The 23,488-nt window shown below is 42.1% G+C and overlaps 1 protein-coding gene across 1 annotated transcript in view; it reads right to left on the reverse strand.

The window, feature by feature from the left end:
* TACR3 (tachykinin receptor 3) overlaps positions 1-17,447 on the reverse strand; it is a gene marked incomplete at its 5' end in the record, with an annotated part of 62,502 nt that extends 45,055 nt beyond the window's left edge. The window contains one exon of the mRNA XM_084627127.1: positions 16,972-17,447. Within this exon, the coding sequence (XP_084483253.1) occupies positions 16,972-17,447 (476 nt within the window). The remainder of the gene's footprint in view (positions 1-16,971) is intronic.
* Positions 17,448-23,488: the final 6,041 nt, after the last annotated feature.

A 23,488-nucleotide genomic window follows, 5' to 3' on the forward strand; every position in this document is an offset into this window, starting at 1 on the left:
CCCCTTCCCCCCCTGCTCTCCTGCTGGTAATAGCTCACCTTACCTGATCACTCTTGTTACAGTGTGTATGGTAACACCCATTGTTTCATGTTCTCTGTGTACATAAATCTCCCCACTGTATTTTCCACTGCATGCATCTGATGAAGCGAGCTGTAGCTCATGAAAGCTTATGTTCAAATAAATTTGTTAGTCTCTAAGGTGCCACAAGTCCTCCTTTTCTTTTTATTCAATATAATGTTACTAGCTGGTGACAGTTAGCAAGTGAGATTGCGCTCTGACACCAATTAGTTCTTCTGGAGAAGGCTGACTGGGGTAGTTGAAGTTAATTACCTAATTAATTGAGGAGGCTGGGTGAGTTAAAGAGCCAATTAGCCCATCAGCTCAAGACTGATAAAAAGGGCACGGAAGGAAGTGAGGGAGAAAAGACCTAGGCTTGCTGAGCCCAGTCTCACTGACATCTCGGGAAAGGGAGATCTCTGGTTCTCTCAGGCCCTGGGGCAAGGGCTGGAAACACAGGGGACGCTACACAGCATTACTGCACAGGACCATAAAGGTGTTAGTGGAGGAAACATAAATGAACAGCGTGGTGTGGGTACGCAGTCACCGGAGTTAGTCATTTATGTTGCTAGAAGACAAGAGCAGAGTGCACCTTACTACATAGCCCCACATAGAATCTTACTGGGCCTTTGCAGATATCCGTCCTGGAATCAATTATCTTTTTTGGAAATCCAGTTACTGCTGCCCCTGTATCAATTTTAAATTTACGGTTTCAACCATTTTTATTCATGCTTGTGCACCCAGGTGTTCTCTGTTCTATTAAGAATATAGTCCCTAGGAGTAAGCATTCACGGTTATCTGATAACACTCCCTCTTCTATCGTTTCCACTACTCTTGGTGATCTGCATGCTATTGCACAGTGTTCGATTTTGTGGCATCTCCTACCTTCTGCCTTGCTAGCTGGACGTAGTTGCAAGCTGTGTCTTGTCACATATTCTATAGCTTTTCTAAGCTTCCCTCCTATTAAGGTTCTTCGGTCTCCCACTCTCCAGTCGTGCATTGTTCTTATGGTGTACATTTGGGTCTTTCTCTCATTACTGTGTCAGTTTTGTCTGAAGCAGTTTCCCATATACTGTTAGTATGCAAGTCACAAAGCTGTTTCTTTACGGCTTCTTGGATTCTTACTTTTGCTAGTGTGAGATCTGAGTCTAACTGAAGCTGTACTGATCAACTGGTGTCTCTTATTAGTTCTGCTAGTTTATATTCGAATGTTCAGCAAGACTATGAACTGCAGTAATAAAAGTCTGAGACTTTTCCTTTGAGGCTGGCACCTCCTACTAAATTTGCCCTTTCATATGTAATATTCTGTCTGCCTATGAAATGGGTATCAAAAGCCTCTTTCACTTTGGAGTATTTTATCTTTTCCTCATAAAAAGATAACATCAGAATGGCCATACTGGGTCAGACCAATTGCCCATCTAGTCCAGAATCCTGTCTTCCGACAATGGCTGGTGCCAGATGCTTCTGAGGAAATGAACAGAACAGGGCAATTTATTGAGTGTCCAGTCCCAGTTTCTGGCAGTCAGAGGCTTAGGGACACCTAGAGCATGGGTTCATGAAGGATGGACCTATCCCCTGTCAACCCACTTATATTTTGACCTTTACAATGTGCCGTGGCAATGAGTTCCACAGGTTGATTGTGTATTGCCTGAAGAAATACTTTCTTATGTTTGTGTTAAAACCTGTTAATTTTATTGGATGACCAGTAGTTCTTGGGTTATGTGAATAGGGAAATAACACTTCCTATTTTATTTTCTCCAGGCCATTCATGATTTTATGGACATCTCTCATATCCCCCCCTTAGTTGTCTCTTTTCTAAGCTGAACAGTCCCAGTCTTTTTAAGCTCTCCTCAGATGGAAGTTGTTCCCTATTCCTAATGATTTTTGTTGCCCTTCTCTGTACCAGTTCCAACTCTAATATACCTTTTTTGAGATTGGGCAACCAGAACTGCATGCAGTTTTCTAGGTGTGGGCAAGCCATGGCTTTATATAGTGGCATTATGATCCTCCAATAGGGAGCAGCATGCACAGTATATCAGCAGCAGCATCACCCATGGCAAATATTACGGCATTACATGGAATTCTTGTGCTTTCTCTGTTAAAACAGAAGTCATCTAGAATTGCTCAAATCTATGGATCTCAGCTGTCTGAGTTGCCAAAATCAGACTTCTCTCACAGACCCATTTGTACTATGGGCTCCATTGCTGTGCTGAGACAAGGCTCTGCCTCCGTCCTGCTGTAGCTTTCACAAGTCTCTTCCCTGATTTTCCATTTTCACTGCTTTGGCAATGGAGTGTGTGGGGGGGTGTCTCATCTTTCCTTTACTCTGTCTTTAGAAAGAGGGATTCATTCACTTCTGACACCATGTAGTATAAGGACATAGACACAAAGATCCATGCTTTAAGCAGCACCTAGAGAACTCCCTAACCAGGAAGTTCCTATGTTTAAACTCCCTGATGCACCACATCTTGGTCCTCTCTGGTAACTGTGTAAGACCAGCAACTCTATTGCTACCCATAAATCCCACAGAGGTCCATGCCGGCTGTAGATGGTCAGCGCCTTTGAAATATAGGCTACTTCTCTTCTGGTGCTTAAATGTGGATTTAGGACCCACACTTTTGACACCAATTGGCTCAATCTCTGTCCAAAAGCAGAAGCGAGTTTAATACAAAACATCTACCATAAACTAGGAGATAAACACAGAGTGTTTGGCAGGTGAGTTACTTTACTTTTTCAGGAGGAGGACTGGAAACGTTCACATTTGAAATCATATTCTTTTCTTTAGGCAAAAATATTACACACATGTGCATTGTCAGTAGAAAATGGTATAGTGTCAGCTTCTAGCTGGCAGATCCTTGAGAAGCACATGGACCCCCCAAAATCATGAGCTTTTTTACAACAACAAAAATACATGTGATCTTTTGTGTTTTTTGCCTTTTGATATTTGGACTCACATTTGTTTTTCTCTGCAACTATTAGGGCTAGAAATTTTATTTTTAAATGAAACCTGAGATACTCATATAATCACAAGACGGGGCTATAAGAAAAGCACCAAATATCATGAGACTCATAATAAAATTGCTACACAGACAGGGAGAAGCTGTTTTTCATCTGAGCTCTCTGATCTAATTGGCAAATCAGGGAAAAAAGCCCACAAAGCCCCACAACATTTTATACCAGTGTCTGTCTCTGGCACGCAGTGACCTTGGCTAGCACAATATTATTAGTATTAATTCCATCAGTTAGTGCAAAGCAACAGTGTTTGTTTCATCAATGTAGAGATCAAGGCAATTATATATTTTTGTACAATTGTGTTACACTAGGGGCAAATAAAGTTAATTACCCATAAACTGCATCTTGAAAATAGCATGTTTTGGAAACAGCCGCTTCCCCCATCCATCTCTTTGGAATGTCACTTTAGAGGACTCTAAAAGAAAATGTCTTCTTGCAAAATCCCAGAAGAGATAAATCCACTATCATATTTCTTACAGTTTAACAACAAAATATCTCTGACTACAATGTCCCAGCCCCATAATGCCTCTACATACAACATATTTGAATAAAAGATATAATGGAAGTCACAGTACTGCTTCTATGTACTCATATATGAATGCAATTATGATGAAAGGTAACTAAAATTTGATTCCTAGCCCCTATCCACATTTATTGTTGCAAAAGATTTGTATATGGCTATTCTTTCTATACATAAACTTTGACTTCCCGTGGGCAGATGGGAGAAAGAGCATATGACATTTAGCTTAAAATAAACAAAAAGTGTGTTTTTACAATTTTTTGAACAGTGACAACATTTGCTACTTCCAAAACCTAGAGGGGACCTAGGCTCCCAATTTAATTTCTCTTCTCTGCTTTAGACATACATTTTGCATTGTTTAAAGCAGGGGTTCTCAAACTTCATTGCACTGTGCCCTCCTTCGGACAACAAAAATTACTACAGAAACCCAGGAGGAGGGACCGAAGCCTGAGCCCGCCCGAGCTCTGCCACCCCAGGCAGGCGGCGCAAAGCCTGAGCCCCACTGCTGCGGGTGGGAGGGCCAAAGCCCAAGGGCTTCAGGCCCAGGCTTCAGCCCCTTGGGCTTCAGCTTCAGCCCCGGGTGTTGGAGCGTGGGCTTGGGCCCCAGCAAGTCTAACGGCAGCCCTGGTGACTCCATTAAAACAGGGTCGCACTTTGGGGGTCCCAACTCACAGTATGAGAACTGCTGGTCTAAAGCAATAATAGGCAGTGCTATTTTGGCAGTGGGACGGGAACAGGTCCCAAGGATATATCTCTGTCCTCCTGAAAGAATGCTACAATAGGGTCAAATCCTATTTCCACATACCAAATCCAAATAAGTGGCACAGAGCACTAATGCCAGGGTGGACAGGAAAGAATCCTTCCTTCTCTTGTTGGTAGGCTGTGGAGCATCGGAACTGTTGCAACCTCCACGTTCACCCTACACAGGGATCTTGGCCAACAGATTTGTACAGTTGTAGACCTACTAGCCACATCTTGCTTTTTTCCCCTTGCTGCTCCTCAAACCTCCCTAGTTGCTATATAAAATGTTCTGTCTCTGATGCACACTGGTGCAAGTGGTGTGTTCTCTGTGCAATGGAACCATGATGGTTCTGCAACTTTGGAAGCCATCTGTGCTTGTGCAGAAAAAGCAACTCTGCCTCACATCTTTTATGGCCCTGACTTGCTACTCCACAGCCATCGCCTATTTCTTAAGCTCCCCCTACCAATGGCAGCAATGCTTAGACGATGTCATCATGTCCTGCACCAGCCTGACCCAATATCTTTCAGATCCAGCAGATGCAGTGGGTACATAGGTGACAAATACAAATGCATATCTTCACGGCACCTGCATACCACATCACTTCTGCAACCATGCAGGTGCCATGCAACCTTTGGCAACTCTACATGTCTGAGCATTTTTCGGTACATGCACATAGCTGTGATCCATAGACACTTCCATGGACCTCAGTTCACCGTATTGTGAAATAAAAGGACAAAGTGTCCATATGAAATAGGTGATGCTTTAGAATGTAGCTTCCAATTTCATGCAAAGTTATACTACTTGAAAGGTGCTGGAGGTGAGTTTGGCAGGAAGCAGCGATGGCTGGCAAGGGTTCATTGCACATACATGCCTCAAGTGGTTTGTCAGGAGTAGAATTCAAGCAGAGATAGATATCAACAGGGAGTCTATTAAAAATAAAAAGCTCTGTTCTATATGCAAAACTGCTTGTTTCAGAATTTCTAATGACTAATACCTTTTAAGGGGATTAAATGATAGTCTGTTATAACAACCGAAGTTTCAACACCATATGTTTAATAGCTTGATGGGTCGGATTTCAACCCATAAAATCAAGGTATAACTTAAGAGTTCAGGGACTGAGATTTAAAATGACAGCATCATAACTAGTACCACATGTCTGACATTTGCTTTGGTACTAAATCAACATGTAAGACGCGCCATATGTTCAGTACTTGGATGCAATGGGAGAAGTACAGGCTAATGTAAAACAGATCTTTAAGTGAAAATGGGTATTTGTGAGGTTTTGAAATGAGTGACTTTTTCTGTGAGCGGGACAAAGAAATCAGTAAGGGTGGGATTTTTGTGGATGGGATTTTCAAAAACACTTGCTAGGTTAGAGCTGGTCAAAATTTTTCAGTTGAAACTTTTTTTTTTGGAAAATGGCTTTTTGACAAAATCAGAAATTTGTGAATACATTTGTTTTGGTTTAAAAATTTGGGGTTTTGGGGTGGGAGGGTTTATCATAAACTAAAAACTGAATATTTTACACTTCTTGGCAACTGAAAAGTGAATATGTTCTGGATTATTTAATTTTATTTTATATAATTAGAAAAAATAGATTTTTTTTTCCTGGTGCAGGTAGGAAGAATCTTTTCCCAACCAGCTCTAAATTAAATCCCCAACTCCCATTGAAAGCCAGTGGGATTTGGGAATCCCTTTGATGCCTTTGAAAATCCCATCCTAAATGAACAATAACTTGTAAGTGAAGTGAAAACATTCCTAATTATATGGATGCAAACTTATAATTTGTCAGTTCGTATGGGCCATATGCCTTCTAGATTAGTGTGTGAATTCCCCTCTATGCACCGAACGCCTGGACACATGATAGGGATGTTTGTCACCTCTGTGAACAGCAAAGGAAGAGGCCAGAAGCTGGGCAGGACAGGGCCATCTTTCTTTATCACCAATGGTAAATTAGAAGAAAGGATAATGCTGTTTCAAACTGTGTGAACATTTCCATTGAGCCCCCACCACACTAGAGGCCACCCAATGCAAGAGAAGTTACAGTTGCAGCTTTGGGCAGACCCTGGTAACATGGATTCTGAATTTTCCAGCCCCAGGCCAAAGACTCTGGGCTGAATTCTCTGCGTATCTCCACTGACTTCAGTGGAGTTACACAAGGGATGAATTTTGTCCATGATTTCCCTTTTTAGAGAAACTCATCACTGGCTCCTTTAATTTCTCAATTGCATATTCTCTCCAGAAGTAGTTGGCTGGACAGTTCAATAACCAGTTACATTCACAAGGCAACCTGGTTCTTTGACTGTGAAAATGCGTGTCACAGTGTCAGTTTTTTATAGCAGCCCTTGTTTAGAGTTGTATTTGGGCACATGTGAGTGGCATTAATGAGCTCTCTAATACAAACATTTAATCTACTTAATATAACTCATAACTGTTACAAGGTATTTCATTGTAGGTCTGTAACATATGAAATTGATGTGTGAAAAACACTTTAAAGGAGAGTTTTTTCAATATTTCAGCTAAAAAGAGTGGGTCAGATCGTTAGCTGATGTACATGGGCACATGTCAACAGAGCTCTTCCATTTAAATCAGCTGAAAATCTGGCCCAATATTGTGAGGCTACTGCCCACTGGAGTCAACAGGAGTTCTTCCACTGCTTCAGTGGGATTTGGATCAGGCCCTTGGTCTCTTTGTCCAATTTAAAAATACAATCAAAAGTAAAGCCAGCAGCTACTCTCCATCCCCAAATCAAAAATAAACAAGCAAAATAAAAAGCCCAATAATATTCTCCTTCCTTACACACACACACCAGCCCCTATCATGTCTCTCCTTCCCCAAATGCCTGAGTAAATAGATGGGCCTGCCCTGAAGATCACTAAATCCTGGATATTCTGGACCAAGTGGGATAGCTAATGTTTAAGTTGAGGGCCCCTCATGGAACATTCTATTGGCAGCTCTTTCTTTTGTACTGAGGGGGCTCCCTCTGGAGTACCTCTGTGGGTTACAACAAATGTAATGCGGCATGGAGGGTAAGCCAGTTTCTAAAAGAGGCGGATCTTAAGCCTGGTTTAGACACATCACTTAATAAACAGGCTGCTGCAGTTCACCCCACCCACTCCTGGCTTCAGTTTCTGGGTTGTGTCTGTAAAGTTTCTAGAAATTTCCACAGTCCCCACCATGAAGGAAGGTTGGAATAATCAGACTATTCACTTCTTCAGACAAATCCATTGATCGAGACTTTGTGGATGTTACGGTGGAAGCAAAGAACTTATAAGGCCAGAAGAAATGAAGTAGGGAGGATGTCTAGTTCAAAGAATAACAAATGAGATAAGAGGAAGTTTCTAAAAGGAAGGCCTCTGCCTGAGAGGAAGAACTGCAGATGGTTTTAAATAAAACAAAGAGTATCTGTCTTAAAATGAGCCATCATAGCCCTTCCCAACACACACACGAGTGTTAAATCCTATGTGAATCCGGGTGCAATGGAAAAACTGTTGGCAATAAAAAGGAGGGGAAAAAAGGCCTTGGGAAGAAATGAGGTTTTAAATCTTGTCTGGATCAAGACTGGAAATAAGGGTGAACTATCTCAAGTTGGTTTTTAGTGAAAGTCAGTAATTGGCAATGACATCACTTGTTTATTAAAGAGTATAAAAAGGAAACTCTTAAAGGGTTCATTGCTAATACCTTTCTGATCACACCGGAGCGGACCAATATGGGTCTAAGCACTCCTGGGTTTAGCCTGTTGGTAAGTATCTTGGTCAAATGCTTATAAATGTTTTGTTACTGTATGGATGTAGTCAATTGCTTATTATTTAGGCTTTTTAGGCATGTTAGAGCAATTGTATAAGTACCATTTGGCCTTTGGATTTAATAAATAATTTTTTTAAATTAGTGTTTGGTTTCCATGTTAATATTAATAATTTTGAATATTATTAATAATTCCAAGGCAACCCAATTCCTGTTAAAGTTGATTGAATTTCCGTTGGCATCATTGGAAGTTGGACCAGAACCTTAAATATTGAATCCACATAAATCTTATTTAAATTATATAAAATTGTGAAAAATTTGATAGCTATAGGTGTTCATCAGCACCTCAGCCCTGCGGGGTCAAGGCTAGAACGTACAAAAATTATTTTGTGCGTATGTGAGAGAGACACAGAGCTAGAGTGTGTGTGTGTGTATGTATGTGTGAGAGACAGAGTGTGTGTGTGAAAGAGAGAGAGACAGACACAGAAACAGTGAGTGTGTGTGTTTGTGTGATACAGAGACAGTGTGTATGTGTGTGAGACAGAGACAGTGTGTGTGCGTGAGAAACTGTGTGTGTGTGTGTGAGAAAGAGACACAGAGACAGAATGTGTGTGTATGTGTGTGAGAGAGACAGTGTGTATGTGTGTTATGAGACAGAGTGGTGTGTGTATGTGTGAGAGAGAGTAACAGAGTGAGTGAGCGTGTGTGTGAGAGAGCTTGTGTGTGCTCTGGCTGCTATGTTGGCAGGAGAGCGTCTCCCGCTGACATAGTGCTGTCCACACTTCTGCTGGTGTCACCTATGTATTTTTTTCAAACCTCTTGTTGACAGAAGTTTTACCGACAAAAGTGCTAGTGTAGACATACTGTAAGACAACAATATGCCATGAAGTCAATTGGTGATGTAGAAGTACTGAAAATCAAACCCTGTGTGTCTCAGATTGGGCTCTCAAAAACTGACACAGTCAAAAGTAGAGGACATGTTTGAAAAAGAAGTCCTTGACTTCTCTATGCTTTACTGTCCCCATCTGGGAAATGGGGGAAAATGCTAATTGATCTCACTGGACGCTGGGAGGCCTAATCCATAAACTATTAATATTTGCAAAGTGGCTAGAGATATTCAGGTGGAATGGCACTATACAAGTAAATTTTTACAATGTGAATATTTTTGTTGCTGTGATAAAATCCGAGGAGGATAATATATTAAAATGATATTCAAAGCAAGAAACCTATCTTTGACCTAGCTGAAAGAATTAACTGTCTGGATACTCAGATATTCTCTGAATACAGACGTCAAAGTGCAGAGTATTTTAGCTCCTCAAAGGAATAAGTCCAACAGGCAGACATGACAGAAAGGGTAATTCACATGCACATGTAATGAGAGGAATGGGGCAAGGTATTGCTAACAGTCACAAAGAGAATTTGCATTCCAGATTTGTTAGCAGATCGCCTTCCTGAAAAAACCCCTCTGTACTGCAAATTTTGTTTTGGAGGATTGGTATGTTTCAGAATATATAACTATGTTGAGTAGATTCCATTTTGGGTCTGAACTTTTTGAAGCAGATGAAATGAAAAATAAAGATGGTTAGTAAAACATGGAAATATATGTGTGTGTAATATGCTATGATTAGACTTAAGATCAAACAAAGGTGAATCATGAACTGAATGCTTTGAAAATGCCAAAGTGGCAATGGGCTGGCCGTGTTACATATTGGGTCTATGGTATGAATCCAATGTTATCAATAAGGAAAAGGAAAATAAGGAATTGAGAGACCTTGAGAGACCCCCTTTACACATTACTGCTGTCTGTGCAGAGCGCACCTCACCACATACAAAACAGTCCTGATATGAAGAATTCCAATTTCAGTCGGGTAACTTGCTGAGGTAGGGATGTAGCTACCCCTTCATTTAAGTCTGGAGCCTGAGATGACTTTAGCATCTGCGGCTCCAGGATTAGGCGACTGATTTTTTTGATGCTGTTAGAGAGTCAATGACTCGGTTCAGCATGTGATGTGTTGGCCACGCTGGCCACGCTATGAGGATTATGATATCAGTATTTTTTAGCAAAAGAAATGAGGGTCCAAGTTATTGCACATAGGAAGAAGCATATTGAACCAAACTTCCATATAAAATCAATCATGTATTCACTTCCATCAAGACGATTAATCTTAAAGTATAAAAAACTATGAAATCAAGGATTTTTTGTGTGTGTTTTCCCCCAGAGCAACCAGTACTCTTGAATGCACTGTTTAGGAGGAAGATTTTTCAGCAACCAGGCCTGTTGGGATACCATCACACCACCAGGAAGAGCTCTGCATGGCTCGAAAACTAGTCTCTCTCAGCAACAGAAGCTGGTCCAATAGAAGTTATTACCTCACTCACCTTGTCTCTGTAACGAAGGCAATACTGGTTTTGCCTAAAAGAAGGCTGTGGGATGGGCCTGATTATGAAAGGAGTAGGGATTTATTGGAAAGAAACAAGCTTTCCAGTTTCCAAGAGAAACATCAAGCATAGACTATTTACATGGAGCAAACAAAGAGCTCGAACACTATGTAATTAGTTCACAAGCAAAGGCAGTGATGTATGGAACATTAATATGTTCAAATAGAGCGTTAGATAAATTTGCTCAGCAGGGGAAGGGTGACGCAATAGAGGAAAAAGAAAATATTGAGTAGAATACAAGAACACAAGACATGGGCACAGAGCTGCACTTTTAAGAGTTTCTTTTCTTAAAGTGAATGGAGTAGCTCACTGGTAGAACAAATTAGTCACTTTCTGTTTAAAACAGTAATTTTACATTGTAGAAAATGTATTGGATTAATTGTTTCCTCTTTGTTGAAGAAAGGAGTGGTAATTAGGGCAATGGGATCTTTACATATTTTGCTTTGCAAAGAGGTTCCTGGCATCTACTGAACCCTGCAGTTTGGTTCTTGTGGGTTGGAGACAAATCACTCTTGGAGGCTCATTTGAAGCTCTGACAAAATGCCCCTTCCTATTCTAGATTGAACCCTTGTGCCAAAAGGACCCCTTACTACTCCCCAACAAGCCCTATAATGCCTCATGAATGGCCTGAGCTAAACCTTTTGAAATCAGCCAAAAGATTCCCACTGTTTCTTTTTTTATTAAGCCCTAAGCCATCTAAAGGTCTAATGAAATACCTTATGGGAGTTGTAGGAGGGAGTGGTAGCTATGGAGCATAATTCAGGGAGGGAGGGTCACTGGCTTCTAACTTTTGTAGTTACAGGCTCTGGCTAGTTTGAGGATCAGTACAAGTATTTCACAGAGCTCAAGTCATAATTGCCTGCTTTCACATGAAATAGTATAGCCTTAGAGTGAGGGGATGTGCACCCCACACCAGCCCTGAGAGGCCAGTTAGGTTATCCTGCCTCACCTGAGAGGAGGGCCAGAGTTAACTGAGAATGAAGCCCAGCTGGAAAAAGGGGTGGACAATAGTATAAAAACAGGAAGCTGAAAAACAGAGGGGGCTGCAGTGGAGGGAGGCTCTAGTCACTTCCTGGGATGGGGGTGGCTCAGTGGCAAGAAGGAAGTCTAGAGGGAGTGTAAGGCCTGAGTGCCTATCCTCGAGTAAGCAGTCTGGTAAGAAGCTAGGAGGGGGTGAAATAGCCACTGGGAGCAGAGTAAGCTCCTGGGGCAAAATGAGGTAGGGAGGCTTGGCAGGAAGGAGCCTAGGGATGAGTACTGAGGACCTTGATTGCTAGTTATAGGTTCTCTAGGTTAGAACCCAGAGTAGTGGATGGGATGGGCTCCTTTGCTAGCTACTGATAGAGGCATTAACCCCTAAGCTAGGATTGAACACTATCCGGAGATGGCCAGACTCTTGTCCTATGGGATTTTGTAACTTGAAAAGGGGTGTATTAAATCATGTCTGGTCTGGAGGGCTGAATTTTGGGGAGAGAGACCACTGCGGTAATGGAACAACTGTCAGCAGGGGATGCCATATGGGGAGAGAGCTGCTATGCCACACCTGCCCATGAGGAAGTGCTCTTGTGGTGAGTGAACCTCTTCATATGTAGGCACGATGGTATGAGTTAAATACAAAATAGAAACCTGAATCTCCAGATGAGGAAATTCAGAATGTAAGTTAAGATACTTATGTCAAATTTTGTGCATTCATTTCTCTGGAGGTCTTGTTTTGCTTTATCAGAAATATGAATAAGGTAGGAAAAAAGTTTATATATATATATATATATATATATATACACACACACACACATACACCCTCTCTTTCCAATACCAGTGTCCTGCTTCTGATGCCAGTGTTGGCCCTCTGCTGAGTAGTAGCAAATTCTGGGACCTTGCATGTTGGTTTTCAAGTGAAGGAGAAATGAGTGATACAGAGTAAGTCTATATCCTAAATGTAACTTGCGGTGTGTGTGTATAGACACACACACACATATATATCCTGGAACAGAGGCATCACAAATAGCACACAAGCAAATCACTCTTCAGAAATCTTAGCCTATACTCCAGCACTTGGTTCCTGGAAAGCTACTCCAAATCCAGTGAGCACTCTCTATCTGCCACAGCTTCCTCCAAGGACTACTGCATATAAAAAGCTAATAACAATATGGCATTTCTTCAAAGAGCAAAAACTTCTTTGCAGACTAGGAAAAAGGACTTCTAATATGTGTAACATTGCTATCTGGTGACTCCTTACATACTAATGTGTTTATGAATCTTGGAAAAAGTGAGAGAATTATTATGGAAATGCTAACAGTATGTTAGTTGTGATTTTTTTTTTAGGGTGTGTTAATAGTATAAATACACACGAAAAGAAAGAAATTAAAACCGAGATGCTACCTTTCATTATGCACATAAAATACCCAAAGCTTTTTATCCTGGGAGTCTTCAACATCCATGCTGACAATGTCTGTGGTGCTATGTTCCAAAACCTACCCATTTTCACTAGTATTGTCACAGTTAATTTCAAGGCCTAAACACATAGTAGTTCATAGGGTAAGCCTGATTTTTCTAGACTGGAAATGAGTATAGGGAACACGCGTATTAAACTACCCAACCCTTCCAGCATGACCACACCACCATCTCCTCCTCTATGCTGAGATCAGTGTAGCTGGTGGAATGGGGCCATTGGTCATTAGACCCAAAGATTAGAATTATTATGATCATTCACTAGGCCTGGTACCAGAGCATCCCCTTACTGCTTTACTCTTGGAACCTCAGAGTTTTTCCTCCCCAACCGGAAAGAGGGCAAGTAGAAATGAAAACTGGTAGTAGGAAACAGCAAATAAAGTCAGATTTCAATACACAGCCTCCTTACAAGCCTACATGATGGCTGTGGGAGAAAACTAGATGTTTTACGTCTTCTCTGTTAGAGGCTGCTAAATTTACACTTTGGACTGTGAATAACTTCATTAACCCAAAATGTCTTCCTCCTCAACTTCTGAACTCGGCACCTCCTTGCTGCAATGAACTATCAGCTTCACTGAGGAGATCACCTTAGTCTGGGATGGCCTATGTGGGTTCCAGTGACTTCATACTGAACACAGTATTGATAAAGCACATCCATCCAAGAACTTGACTTAGTCACTCAACAGAGTCCTAGAAATACTGAAGGAAATCCACATCACTTGAGACTTTGATCAATGCCCTTCTTGGTAGTTAATGACACCTGGGACAGTGAAGAATATCCTGTGGATACTAATGCATACAATCAATAAAACTTAGTTACAGGTATGCATTTTTGAGTCTCAGAACCTTGATTTTAATAGCTTCTAGTCATATGGGACATATACACTTCTGCAAAAGAAGCTGTTGGTTTAATGTCAGTCCTTGGGTAGCATTTCCCCCCAGTGTTTTAAATTTGATGCATTGGCATATGGTTCTTAAATATTTTTTTAACATTGTTTTCTTGACATGCTAATTATATTGTATTTTATTTCAGTGCTGTTTCTTAAGTGCCCTGGCACACTACATGGAAGTGATTTATAAATAAAATAGCCATAAAGTAACATTTGCATTTCTATAGTGCCTTTCATGTGGCAAAATCAAGTATATAACATTCAGTAATGAACTAGCACAGCACCTCTGTGAGGTAGGCATGAGAAACAGATCACTTCACCCACTGCTGAAATGCATACGTGTCCAATGTGGAATGTGACACCTGTTTAACAGCACTTACACATCAATTTAAGACAGGAAGTGAAGAATATAACATATCCAATTGATGATGTTGGTGGTATTTAGATTGGCAGAATTTAATTGCTGGAGTTAAAACTTGACCAAGATACCAGAAGCAACATCCTGGCTCTGACAGTAAGTGTGAGATCTTTCATGAAAGCAAGCAGGAATCCAGCATTATATCTCTTCTCTAGGAAGTGACCTCTTTGAGAACAGTGTCCTGTGAAGGACATGCTACCTATCTGGGTTCTGTGAGGGGTTGGGTCTTGGATCCTCCTTGGGATTCCCAGCTAAACTGTTTCCTTATGAGTCTGCAGGGATGTGCTGTAGAAGCAGGTGGGGAAGGGTTAAAAGATATGAAGCATGTGCATTTGGGTGTCTGGCCCAGCTGTTTAGGTATAAAAGAAGGCAGCAGTGGCTGCGGCTCTCCTGCTTGAGCCTCAGAAGGAGGAGATTTTTGTCTTAAAAGACTTTTTTGATAAACCCTGCAGAGAGCTGAATATTTGTTTTTTACTGGGCAACAAAAGGACTCATTGAACAGTTGATTGCACGCCTCCTTCCACCAAGGGAAGACTGTGTGTTTTTTCTGGGTGCAGGTTCCTGTGGAGGAGGGAGATGTCTTCTGTTGACAGCCCCCATTCTGATCTCTGAGCCCAGTCACTTGTTCTCAGAAATAAGTTGGAGGAAAGAATGGCACCTAACGAATTTCTAACACTGTGTGCCTTTCAACCTGTTAAAACCAAGCCAAACATTTCAGATACGTTTTAGGTCCATCATGTATGCTTTAGGCAGTGTGGAGCAGGGAGCAGGACAGGTGTTTTTTTTCACTCATTCTAGAAATACACCTATCTCTCTTCCTTGGGGGCTTTGTAACACAGGACAACTTCATCTTTGATTCCAATCTCCTAGAATAATCAGCAATATTTGGTGTAATGCAATATCTCAATTTTTTTCTCACAAAAAATGCAGACAAGGCATCTGGATCAATATGAATAAAATCTTAGGGCCAGATCCTCAGTACCCACTAAAGACTCTTTGGAGTACTGAGGACATTAAATTAGCCCTAAATGGGCAGCTGGGGAATCCTCAGCCTTCATAAGGATGGCACACCTGGCTTTATTCCATCTGTTCTATGTCCCCTTCAGCAGAGGGGTGTGTGTTGGAGGTGAGGTAAAGTGAGTTGGTAGCAGGAGTGAAGTCAGAGCACAGTGTACTCTTACAATTTGGGGCTGGTAGAATGGCCCTCACTAGCCCCAGGAGCAGAGGAAGTGGAAAGGTGGCTTAGAATCACACTTCTGTCAGCCGTACCTAGCATGAGTTCTTGCAGCTGAGAATTCAGCCTTCAGACTTACAATTTAGTAGAACTCACAAAGAAGTATTATGATCTTCTGCTCTGTAGGAATGCTGCTGCTGTCTTTGCACTTGTTTTTAAAGCTTCATATGATTGAACCTTTTTAAAAATTCTCACCCCAAAGTTTCAGATTTTCTAGCAAGTTAAGTGAGCAAAACTACAGAACATGGTTTTAATAGCTTATGTACTCTCTTGCATTTAAAAAGTTATAAATGCACTGCAATAACAAACACGTAGTAAAGAGTCTTAGAAATAACTACACTACCTATTGCTGCAGATCTGCATCTTAAAGCTACCAATTTTTCTGAATGTAAACTAAATTGCTTAGGCTCATGAAGGAAGTGCTGAGTCTCCCTTTCAATATAGTGTATGTGAAAGTGATCAGGAAGAAGGGAGCACTTCCTAAGGGAGAGCCACAGACTGATCTTGCAAGAGTCAGGGAACAATCTAGTGAAACATTTTTGTGAGATTTGATGGTGTCGTCAATAGGAACCTCTGTATCATTCCTATCCCACTAGCATCAAGAACACCAGGATGAAGTTTTGTCCCTATTCTATTTTCTCTCATGATCACAGCCTTCCTTGCTCTGATTATTGAAAAGGAAATCATATACTTTATTAAAAACATAATACCTCCTGTAGCCACACGTACTGGCATACACAAATGACAATGTAAATATTTTCATTAGCTAAGATCAGGAGGGGCAAAGCTGAAAAAAGCTTCCTACTAGGGGAGTTACTGACAACAGTGTGAGGTTGCTGTCCCTCTGCTGAGGAAGTAAACTACAATTCATAGAATATCAGGGTTGGAAGGGACCTCAGAGGTAGATGCTTCTCTCGGATGTGTCCTCCTCAGTGGCTGCCAGCTGCAGAAATAAAGAGGGAAATTTGAAATGCTTCCTCTAATCACACCATTAGTATAGACTCTCCAGCAGCGGGGTGTAGCACAATGGCATGGACTGTATGGACGGAGCATCTTCCTTGGTCAAGAGCACACCCAGAGCAGGTGCTGGCATAGCACAATCATTATTGAAAGGATGGGAGCAAAGACAGCTGCTGAAGTCATCACACAGGAAAAGAATGTGAAAGAGACTAAGGGAGCAGAAATAAAAGATGACAAGGAGAGAGAGACTGAGAGGTAAATCAGACAGAGGGGAAAAAAAAGTTAAAATGAGCATTAGGGAAGGATCTTGAAAAGGCACAGTGGAGTGTCAGTGCTGATCTGTCTAACAGACACAAGGACTGCAGCAGGATTTCCACACAGAGCACTTTGGGTACAGTGTTCATCACTCAACCCCCTCACCTATTTGGCTTTCTCTCTCAGGGATTTTTCAGCAGAGAGATTCTGTCTCCACCCCATCATCTTCACCTGTCCCCACCCTTCTCTCACCTGTCCACGGCAATCGCCGTCATGGAGTAGATGCTGGCGAAGACCGCAGTGATGGGGAAGAAGTTGTGGAAGCGGCAGTAAGCCTCCCCAAAGTACCACTCGCTGTGCAGGGCATAGATAAAGTTGATGACGGTGTTGAAAGCAGCCATGGAGGCATCCGAGAAGGCCAGGTTCACCAGGAAATAGTTAGTCACTGTCCTCATACGCTTGTGAGCCAAGATGATCCAGATGACAATCAAGTTGCCAAAGACGGCCACGGCCACCACCCCACCATAAGCCAGAGACCACAGGGCAATGCGCCAGGAGGGCTGCACAAATTGATTGGAGAAGTTAGCTGTTGCAGGTGCTAACGGGGAGGAGATGTTACCAGCCTGAGCTCCCAGAGGCTGCCCCCAGTTGCCTCCTGATCCAGAGAAGCTTGTGTTCCAGCCGCTGCTCTCATTTGCACTCCAGCTGGATGCAGGTATAGAAGTCATCTTGAATGTCTCCCCTTGTCCCAGCAATATGAAAGTCTTCCCCCCACTTCCCCTCCCACCCCACCCAAAAATAAGACAGTTGATCAACAAAATGAGACTCACTCAGTGGAAGTGAGAGAGGGATCAGAGCAGGCTTGAGCAACACCACATGTGGTTATGCTGCTTGAACTATAGAAGGATGCTACACTCGCTGGACCAGGAGAGCTGCTGCTTGTGAGTAGTACACGCCGTCCCCTTCCCTCTCTGTGCAGCCAGCTCTCTCTCTCTGCTTTGCTGAAGGGGATCAGGAGCTGAGGCACCTTTTATAGGATTGTGTGTTCCCCGGCGTCCTAAAGGGAGTGGGGTGATGACACTTTTTTTTCTCTCTTCTCCCTCCTCCCCTCCCCAGCTTTCATTCACTCTGAGCAGCATCCACTTTCAGTAGCTGTGAAGGAAGGCACAAGGAGAATAAATCCTCTCTCTCCCCCGCCCCATTCCTTCCCTCTTCACTTCCCTCTTTACCTTTTCATGGTCATGCCTGGGTTTTTTTTTGTAATACTCCTTTCCCCAGCTTTGTAGGGATCTGTGTTATTGGAATCAGTTGAACATTCCAAGTCTCGGATGCTAATAAAAACCCACTGTATTGTCATTTCCATTCTGTGTTCTGTCAGAACATTCTCTGAGAAATGCTGGGCATTCTGCTAAGGGCAGCAGCTAGTCTGGCTGACAGTATTGGTGGACATCAGATACATCCCTGATTTGTATTAACACATTGTTTAGAACAATTTATTAGGATCCTCTTTTTATGCTCTTATCTCTTTCCCCTCCTCCCCCCTTCACCAAGTTTTCCTTTGATTGCATGCTACTTGTTCCTGCTGTTACAGATCTAAAGCAGGATTCAGAGTAGCAGCCGTGTTAGTCTGTATCCGCAAAAAGAAAAGGAGTACTTGTGGCCCCTTAGAGACTAACAAATTTATTTGAGCATAAGCTTTTGTGAGCTACAGCTCACTTCATTGGATGCATTCAGTGGAAAATACAGTGGAGAGATTTTATATACACAGAGAACATGAAACAATGGGTGTTACAAGAGTGATCAGGTAAGGTGACCTATTACCAGCGGGGGGGGGGACTTTTGTGGTGATTTTCAAGGTGGGCCATTTCCAGCAGTTGACAAGAACGTGTGAGGAACAGAGCGTGGGTGGGGGGGGGGTGGGAGGGGGAGGGGAAATAAACATGGGGAAATAGTTTTACTTTGTGTACTGACCCATCCACTCCCAGTCTTTATTCAAGCCTAATGTAATGCTGTCCAGTTTGTAAATTAATTCCAATTCAGCAGTCTCTCATTCAGACTCCAACTGCTGGAAATGGCCCATCTTGATTATCACTACAAAAGGTTTTTTTCTCTCCTGCTGGTAATAGCTCACCTTACCTGATCACTCTTGTTACAGTGTGTATGGTAATACCCATTGTTTCATGTTCTCTGTGTAGATAAAATCTCCCCACTATGTTTTCCATGGCATGCATCCGATGAAGTGAGCAGTAGCTCATGAAAGCTTATGCTCAAATAAATTGGTTAGTCTCTAAGGTGCCACAAGTACTCGTTTTCTTTTTGCAGATCTAAAGCAATGACATTTTTCATGAGATGAAATGAATGATAAATCTTGCTGCTTTCTACTGTCCTTTTTTACATGTAATAGCAATTCTGTCAGGAAACATTTATAAAGTTTAAACTAATAAATCTTTCCTCATAGAATAATCTTTGGATCTTATAAAGCTACCAGGTTATTCAGCAACTATTGACTTCAATTGATGACATGATATAGCCTTTTGTGTAGAATTGACAATCAGGTAAGATTTTCCTAAACATGGGGAAATCAGCAGGATTTATTTTCTTTGTACTGAAAAAAGATTCAGTAGTCCAAGTTTATTATTGTTTATATTGTAGAAACCCTACCTGCTCTGAATTCAGTGGGCAATTGTAAACATTTTTCATTTATCTGAACTTCTTGCACCTTTTATTATTTTGAGCAATCAGTATAGCTATCTTCATTGATTGACGTCAATTTCTAAACTGGATGAGGTGAAGCGGCTGGGTTTGTAACCTGGTGTAATGCCTAAACCCACGTATTTCTTAGCTCTTTAACTGCCGTTGGCATAGCGATTATGCTTCGTGCAGATGTTGATTAGAAGGCACTGTCAAATTGGTCAAACACCGACTATCTGAGGCATTGCACTCTGCAGGCAGTGAGTGCATTTCAGTGCCATTCTACTTAGGGTGACCAGATGTTCCAATTTTGTAGGGACAGAGCTGATATTTGGGACTTTATTTTATATAGGTGCCTATTACCCGCCACCCCCTGTCCCAAATTTTCACACTTGCTGTCTGGTCACTCTAATTCTACTCCATACTTCAACAATTTAGAACTAATACTTGGCATCAGAATATATTTTCTTTGGGATGTCAGAGATGAAGTATTACTTTGTGCTGTCTCTTGGCTGATGTATTTACTCAATGAATGAGGTATGTGTACTTGACTGTGGCCATGCCTTCACTGCAGAGTTAATCTGGGGGACTGGCATTTAGGTGCGAGCAGCCACACTTTAAAGCCATACTGGAGTTGTAGCATCCACACTGATACAGAACTCACTTGTGGGGTCATATCCAGTGGTTCTTAGCACTGCAGTTATTTGAGCAGTTCTGATTCATTGCCAGTGAATTAGGGGAGAACTTGTTTGATCTTCTGGGCACATGATGGGAATTGTGGGAAGGCATTGGAGGACAATCGACACTGGAGCAATTCAGCCTGAGTCCTCATTATAAGTGTGTGGGTTGCCTGTGTGTGACTATTAGTCAGGCTTAAGTCTCTACCCCAAGATGGATGGGCTACCTCAGGTTGCACTGATGGGTGAGAGTTATGTTTGTGGATGGGAGCCAGGCTAGTCCAAGTTAATGTTGCAGTGAAGACAAGCCCTATGAGAGTCTGAGTCTGTTGCAGGAGTGTTGAAATGCTGAGTTCAGTGAGTAAGGAGTGCAGGATTGGCCAGCCGTAACAATTATTGCAGTCTTCGCTGTATTGACAGATAATGGTGCAAATCCTTGGTAGAAAGACCTAATTCAAGTGCGCTGACTTTATTTTTTTAAGTCTGTTTTTGTGATTCTGTAGTATATCTGTAATTTGGACACCCTCATATTCTCTCCTTTTCAAGGCCTCTTGCACGCCACTTATTTATAACCGAATGATGTCACTCTTACACATGTTAATAATACTCTATAATGGACTCAGTGCTGGCTTTGCCACAAGCCCCAAATAAGGGGCAGCGGCACTGTTCCAGAAGCAAATCCAGAACCAGATTATGACTCAGAGCACCAATCTGGTTCCTGATTCCCTCTTTGCTCTCATAGGGAAGTAATCAACTCCATCCCTATACTGAGCAGATTACTTCCCCCCTCCACACTGGGTCAACTCTACAAGCTGGTGGTTGGGGAGGGGCGGAGCCAGACTCCATTAATTCCTGCCTGCTTGCTGCCTGGCCACCAGTGTGGAAGGGAGTGTAGTGGCCCTATGGATATTACTCTCCTCAACATGCTGCTACCCACAGACTTTCCTCTTACCCCACATCCCAGAACTGATATATTTGCTGTGTGTCAGCAGATGCCTGAAAGGGGAGATGAGTGTGAGAATGCCTGTCCAGTGAGGGAATTGGACCACTCTAAATCTGGACAACAGGGGTATGAGATTGGGGAGCCAGATCAAGTGTGCATGGATATGGGATTTAGGATCCCTTTGGGGATTTACTGAGAGAGTCTGGTTGAGATATTAGGGTACTATTTTGCATCTTTCTCTGCTTGGAGTTTCCCACACCCAGAGATTTAGAACCCTATGGGACTAGCAATGGAGTGGAGCAGAACCTAATGCTGTTACTTTCAATGGACTGAAGCAGACAGGTGAGTAAAGCTGTCTCCTAATAGCCACTTGGCCACCACGGGATCTAATCAGATTAATGAATAAGGACTGGGTTCTTGGCCCTTGACTAAGAGTTTGGGGTTAGCTGTATTCCTCATACACTCTTTATTTGTTACTTTTATTTTATGCAAACATTTGGTTATTGTGTCTTCCCCAAATTAAAAGCATTTGTGCTTTCATATTCCCAAGGATTCCTATGTATTTGTGAATGGTAAAGAAACACCAAGTGAATCAAGATTAAATTCTCTGCATATGCTGCTGGAACATCCTTCAGGGCTTCATTATAGCTGCCCTACACCCCTTGTAGCTACTTTTTAAAAGCTCCAGCCAGAAACCTTTCATAATGAGCATGCAGTGGAAACTTAAGTATTCATCCTGACTTCCATTTTGTGATAAAGTCTTATAAGTTATGCTGGTTCTTTGGGAGTTTGATTTCATCTTCCACAATTCCCTAGGCACCAAACGTCTTCAAATCTCTCACAAGTCACTGCTTCAGGGAGCTGCACCAGGAAAAGTGGGTTTATATACCTAGACTGCAACAGTATGGATGTATAGCGAAACTGCACCCAACACAGCATCGCTACATACTGTGGATAAACTGCACCATTGGTATTTACATTGGTGCTGTCCCACCTGATCAGTTGTCTGTGATTCCATTCTCTAATCTAGACACAGCCTTACAATCTCACTCCCTTCTTTCATCTAACTCCCTGGGTGGGGTGGAGTGGAGGGGGGTGGTGCTTCAAGGAATTAACCTTTCAGAAGATACTTTGATACTTCAAAAGTCTTCCTCAGTTGGGTTGCTTCTTGACTGTTTTGAAATTCACTGTCTTTCATTCAGATTTTTACAGTGGAAGAATTGCCATCACTCAGAAATGCTTAGCGCTGTCCTACTTGTCATGGCAGCTTGTTTGCACTACACTATTATCATGAGCCTGTCAGCCTACCTGGGTTATGAACAAATAGTTTTATTGCTTTTATTTATGGAGCTGTTCTTATCAAACAGCTGGAAATCTGTTGGGATGCCGATTCTTGGATGTTGTTCACGTATGTGAAAATCCTGTTCTCTGTGCCAAGCCTGAGTAAGTCCGCAGGATGCGGGGGGATCTCCACAAGGGAGTGTGTGGCAATGTGTACATGTGGGGATGCGGGGAGGGGAAGGTTCCAGGAATCATTCTGTCTAAGCCACAGAGCAACAGCGGAGCTTCTCTGCAGATGATACTTTACCTAATGGCTAGAATAGCCTCACCAGCCCCAGTACCCACGCTCCACAGTAGAGAGTGGACTAGGGGACTATGTAGTGACCAATCATCTGGTTCCTGCCCTGCCTTATCCCTAGCACCACTTCTTTGTCTCTCAGGGGTACAAGTTCCCTGTGTGCTCCCTCTCTCCCCCTCCCCTACTATTTCGCTCCTAGGTTATGCAGCAGCCCCCTAACTTCTCTGGAAGGGTTCCCACACACCGGTACAGGAGGAGGCAGGATTTGTGCCTCACTGCAGAATCAGAGAAACTACTGACTGTCAGACACCAGTTATGTTTGCTCAGTGCCCAGTAAGGAAGGGTATAGTGCTGTAAAGATGATTAGAAACCACACCCATTTCTGTTGGTTTTATAATATTTCTAAACAAATGAGATCAAAACTGTTAATTTTTGGATATGGCTAAAGTGGACAGTCTTAATATGATGCAGGAAATCCTAACATAGTGGGGTTTTCATATGAAAATATAAGATACTTTTGTATACTCTATAAATTTTTGTACTTGCCTTGTCTACAGCATTCTTCTGCCCTAACTCTTCATCATATATATATATATATATATATATTTAGACTGGTTCCAGATAAAGGAACAAATCCAACAAATAGTTTGAGAGAGCCGTTCCTTCTGTACGTCACAGTGCTATGTTTTGCTAAATCCACAGTGATAAAGGTGGACTTGAACAATGCTTTTGTTTTCTAGTTTAAGTATTTATTGAATGTAATACATTTCAAATGACTAGGATGTTCATTCAGAGTTCTCAAAAATAGATCAGCATGATGAGCTTAATCCAAAGCCAGTTGAAGTCTTTCCCTGTGGGAATCTTTCCCCTGACTTCAAT

Source organism: Lepidochelys olivacea (genome assembly GCF_965140295.1).
Source record: "Lepidochelys olivacea isolate rLepOli2 genome assembly, chromosome: 4".
Classification (NCBI taxonomy): domain Eukaryota; kingdom Metazoa; phylum Chordata; order Testudines; family Cheloniidae; genus Lepidochelys; species Lepidochelys olivacea.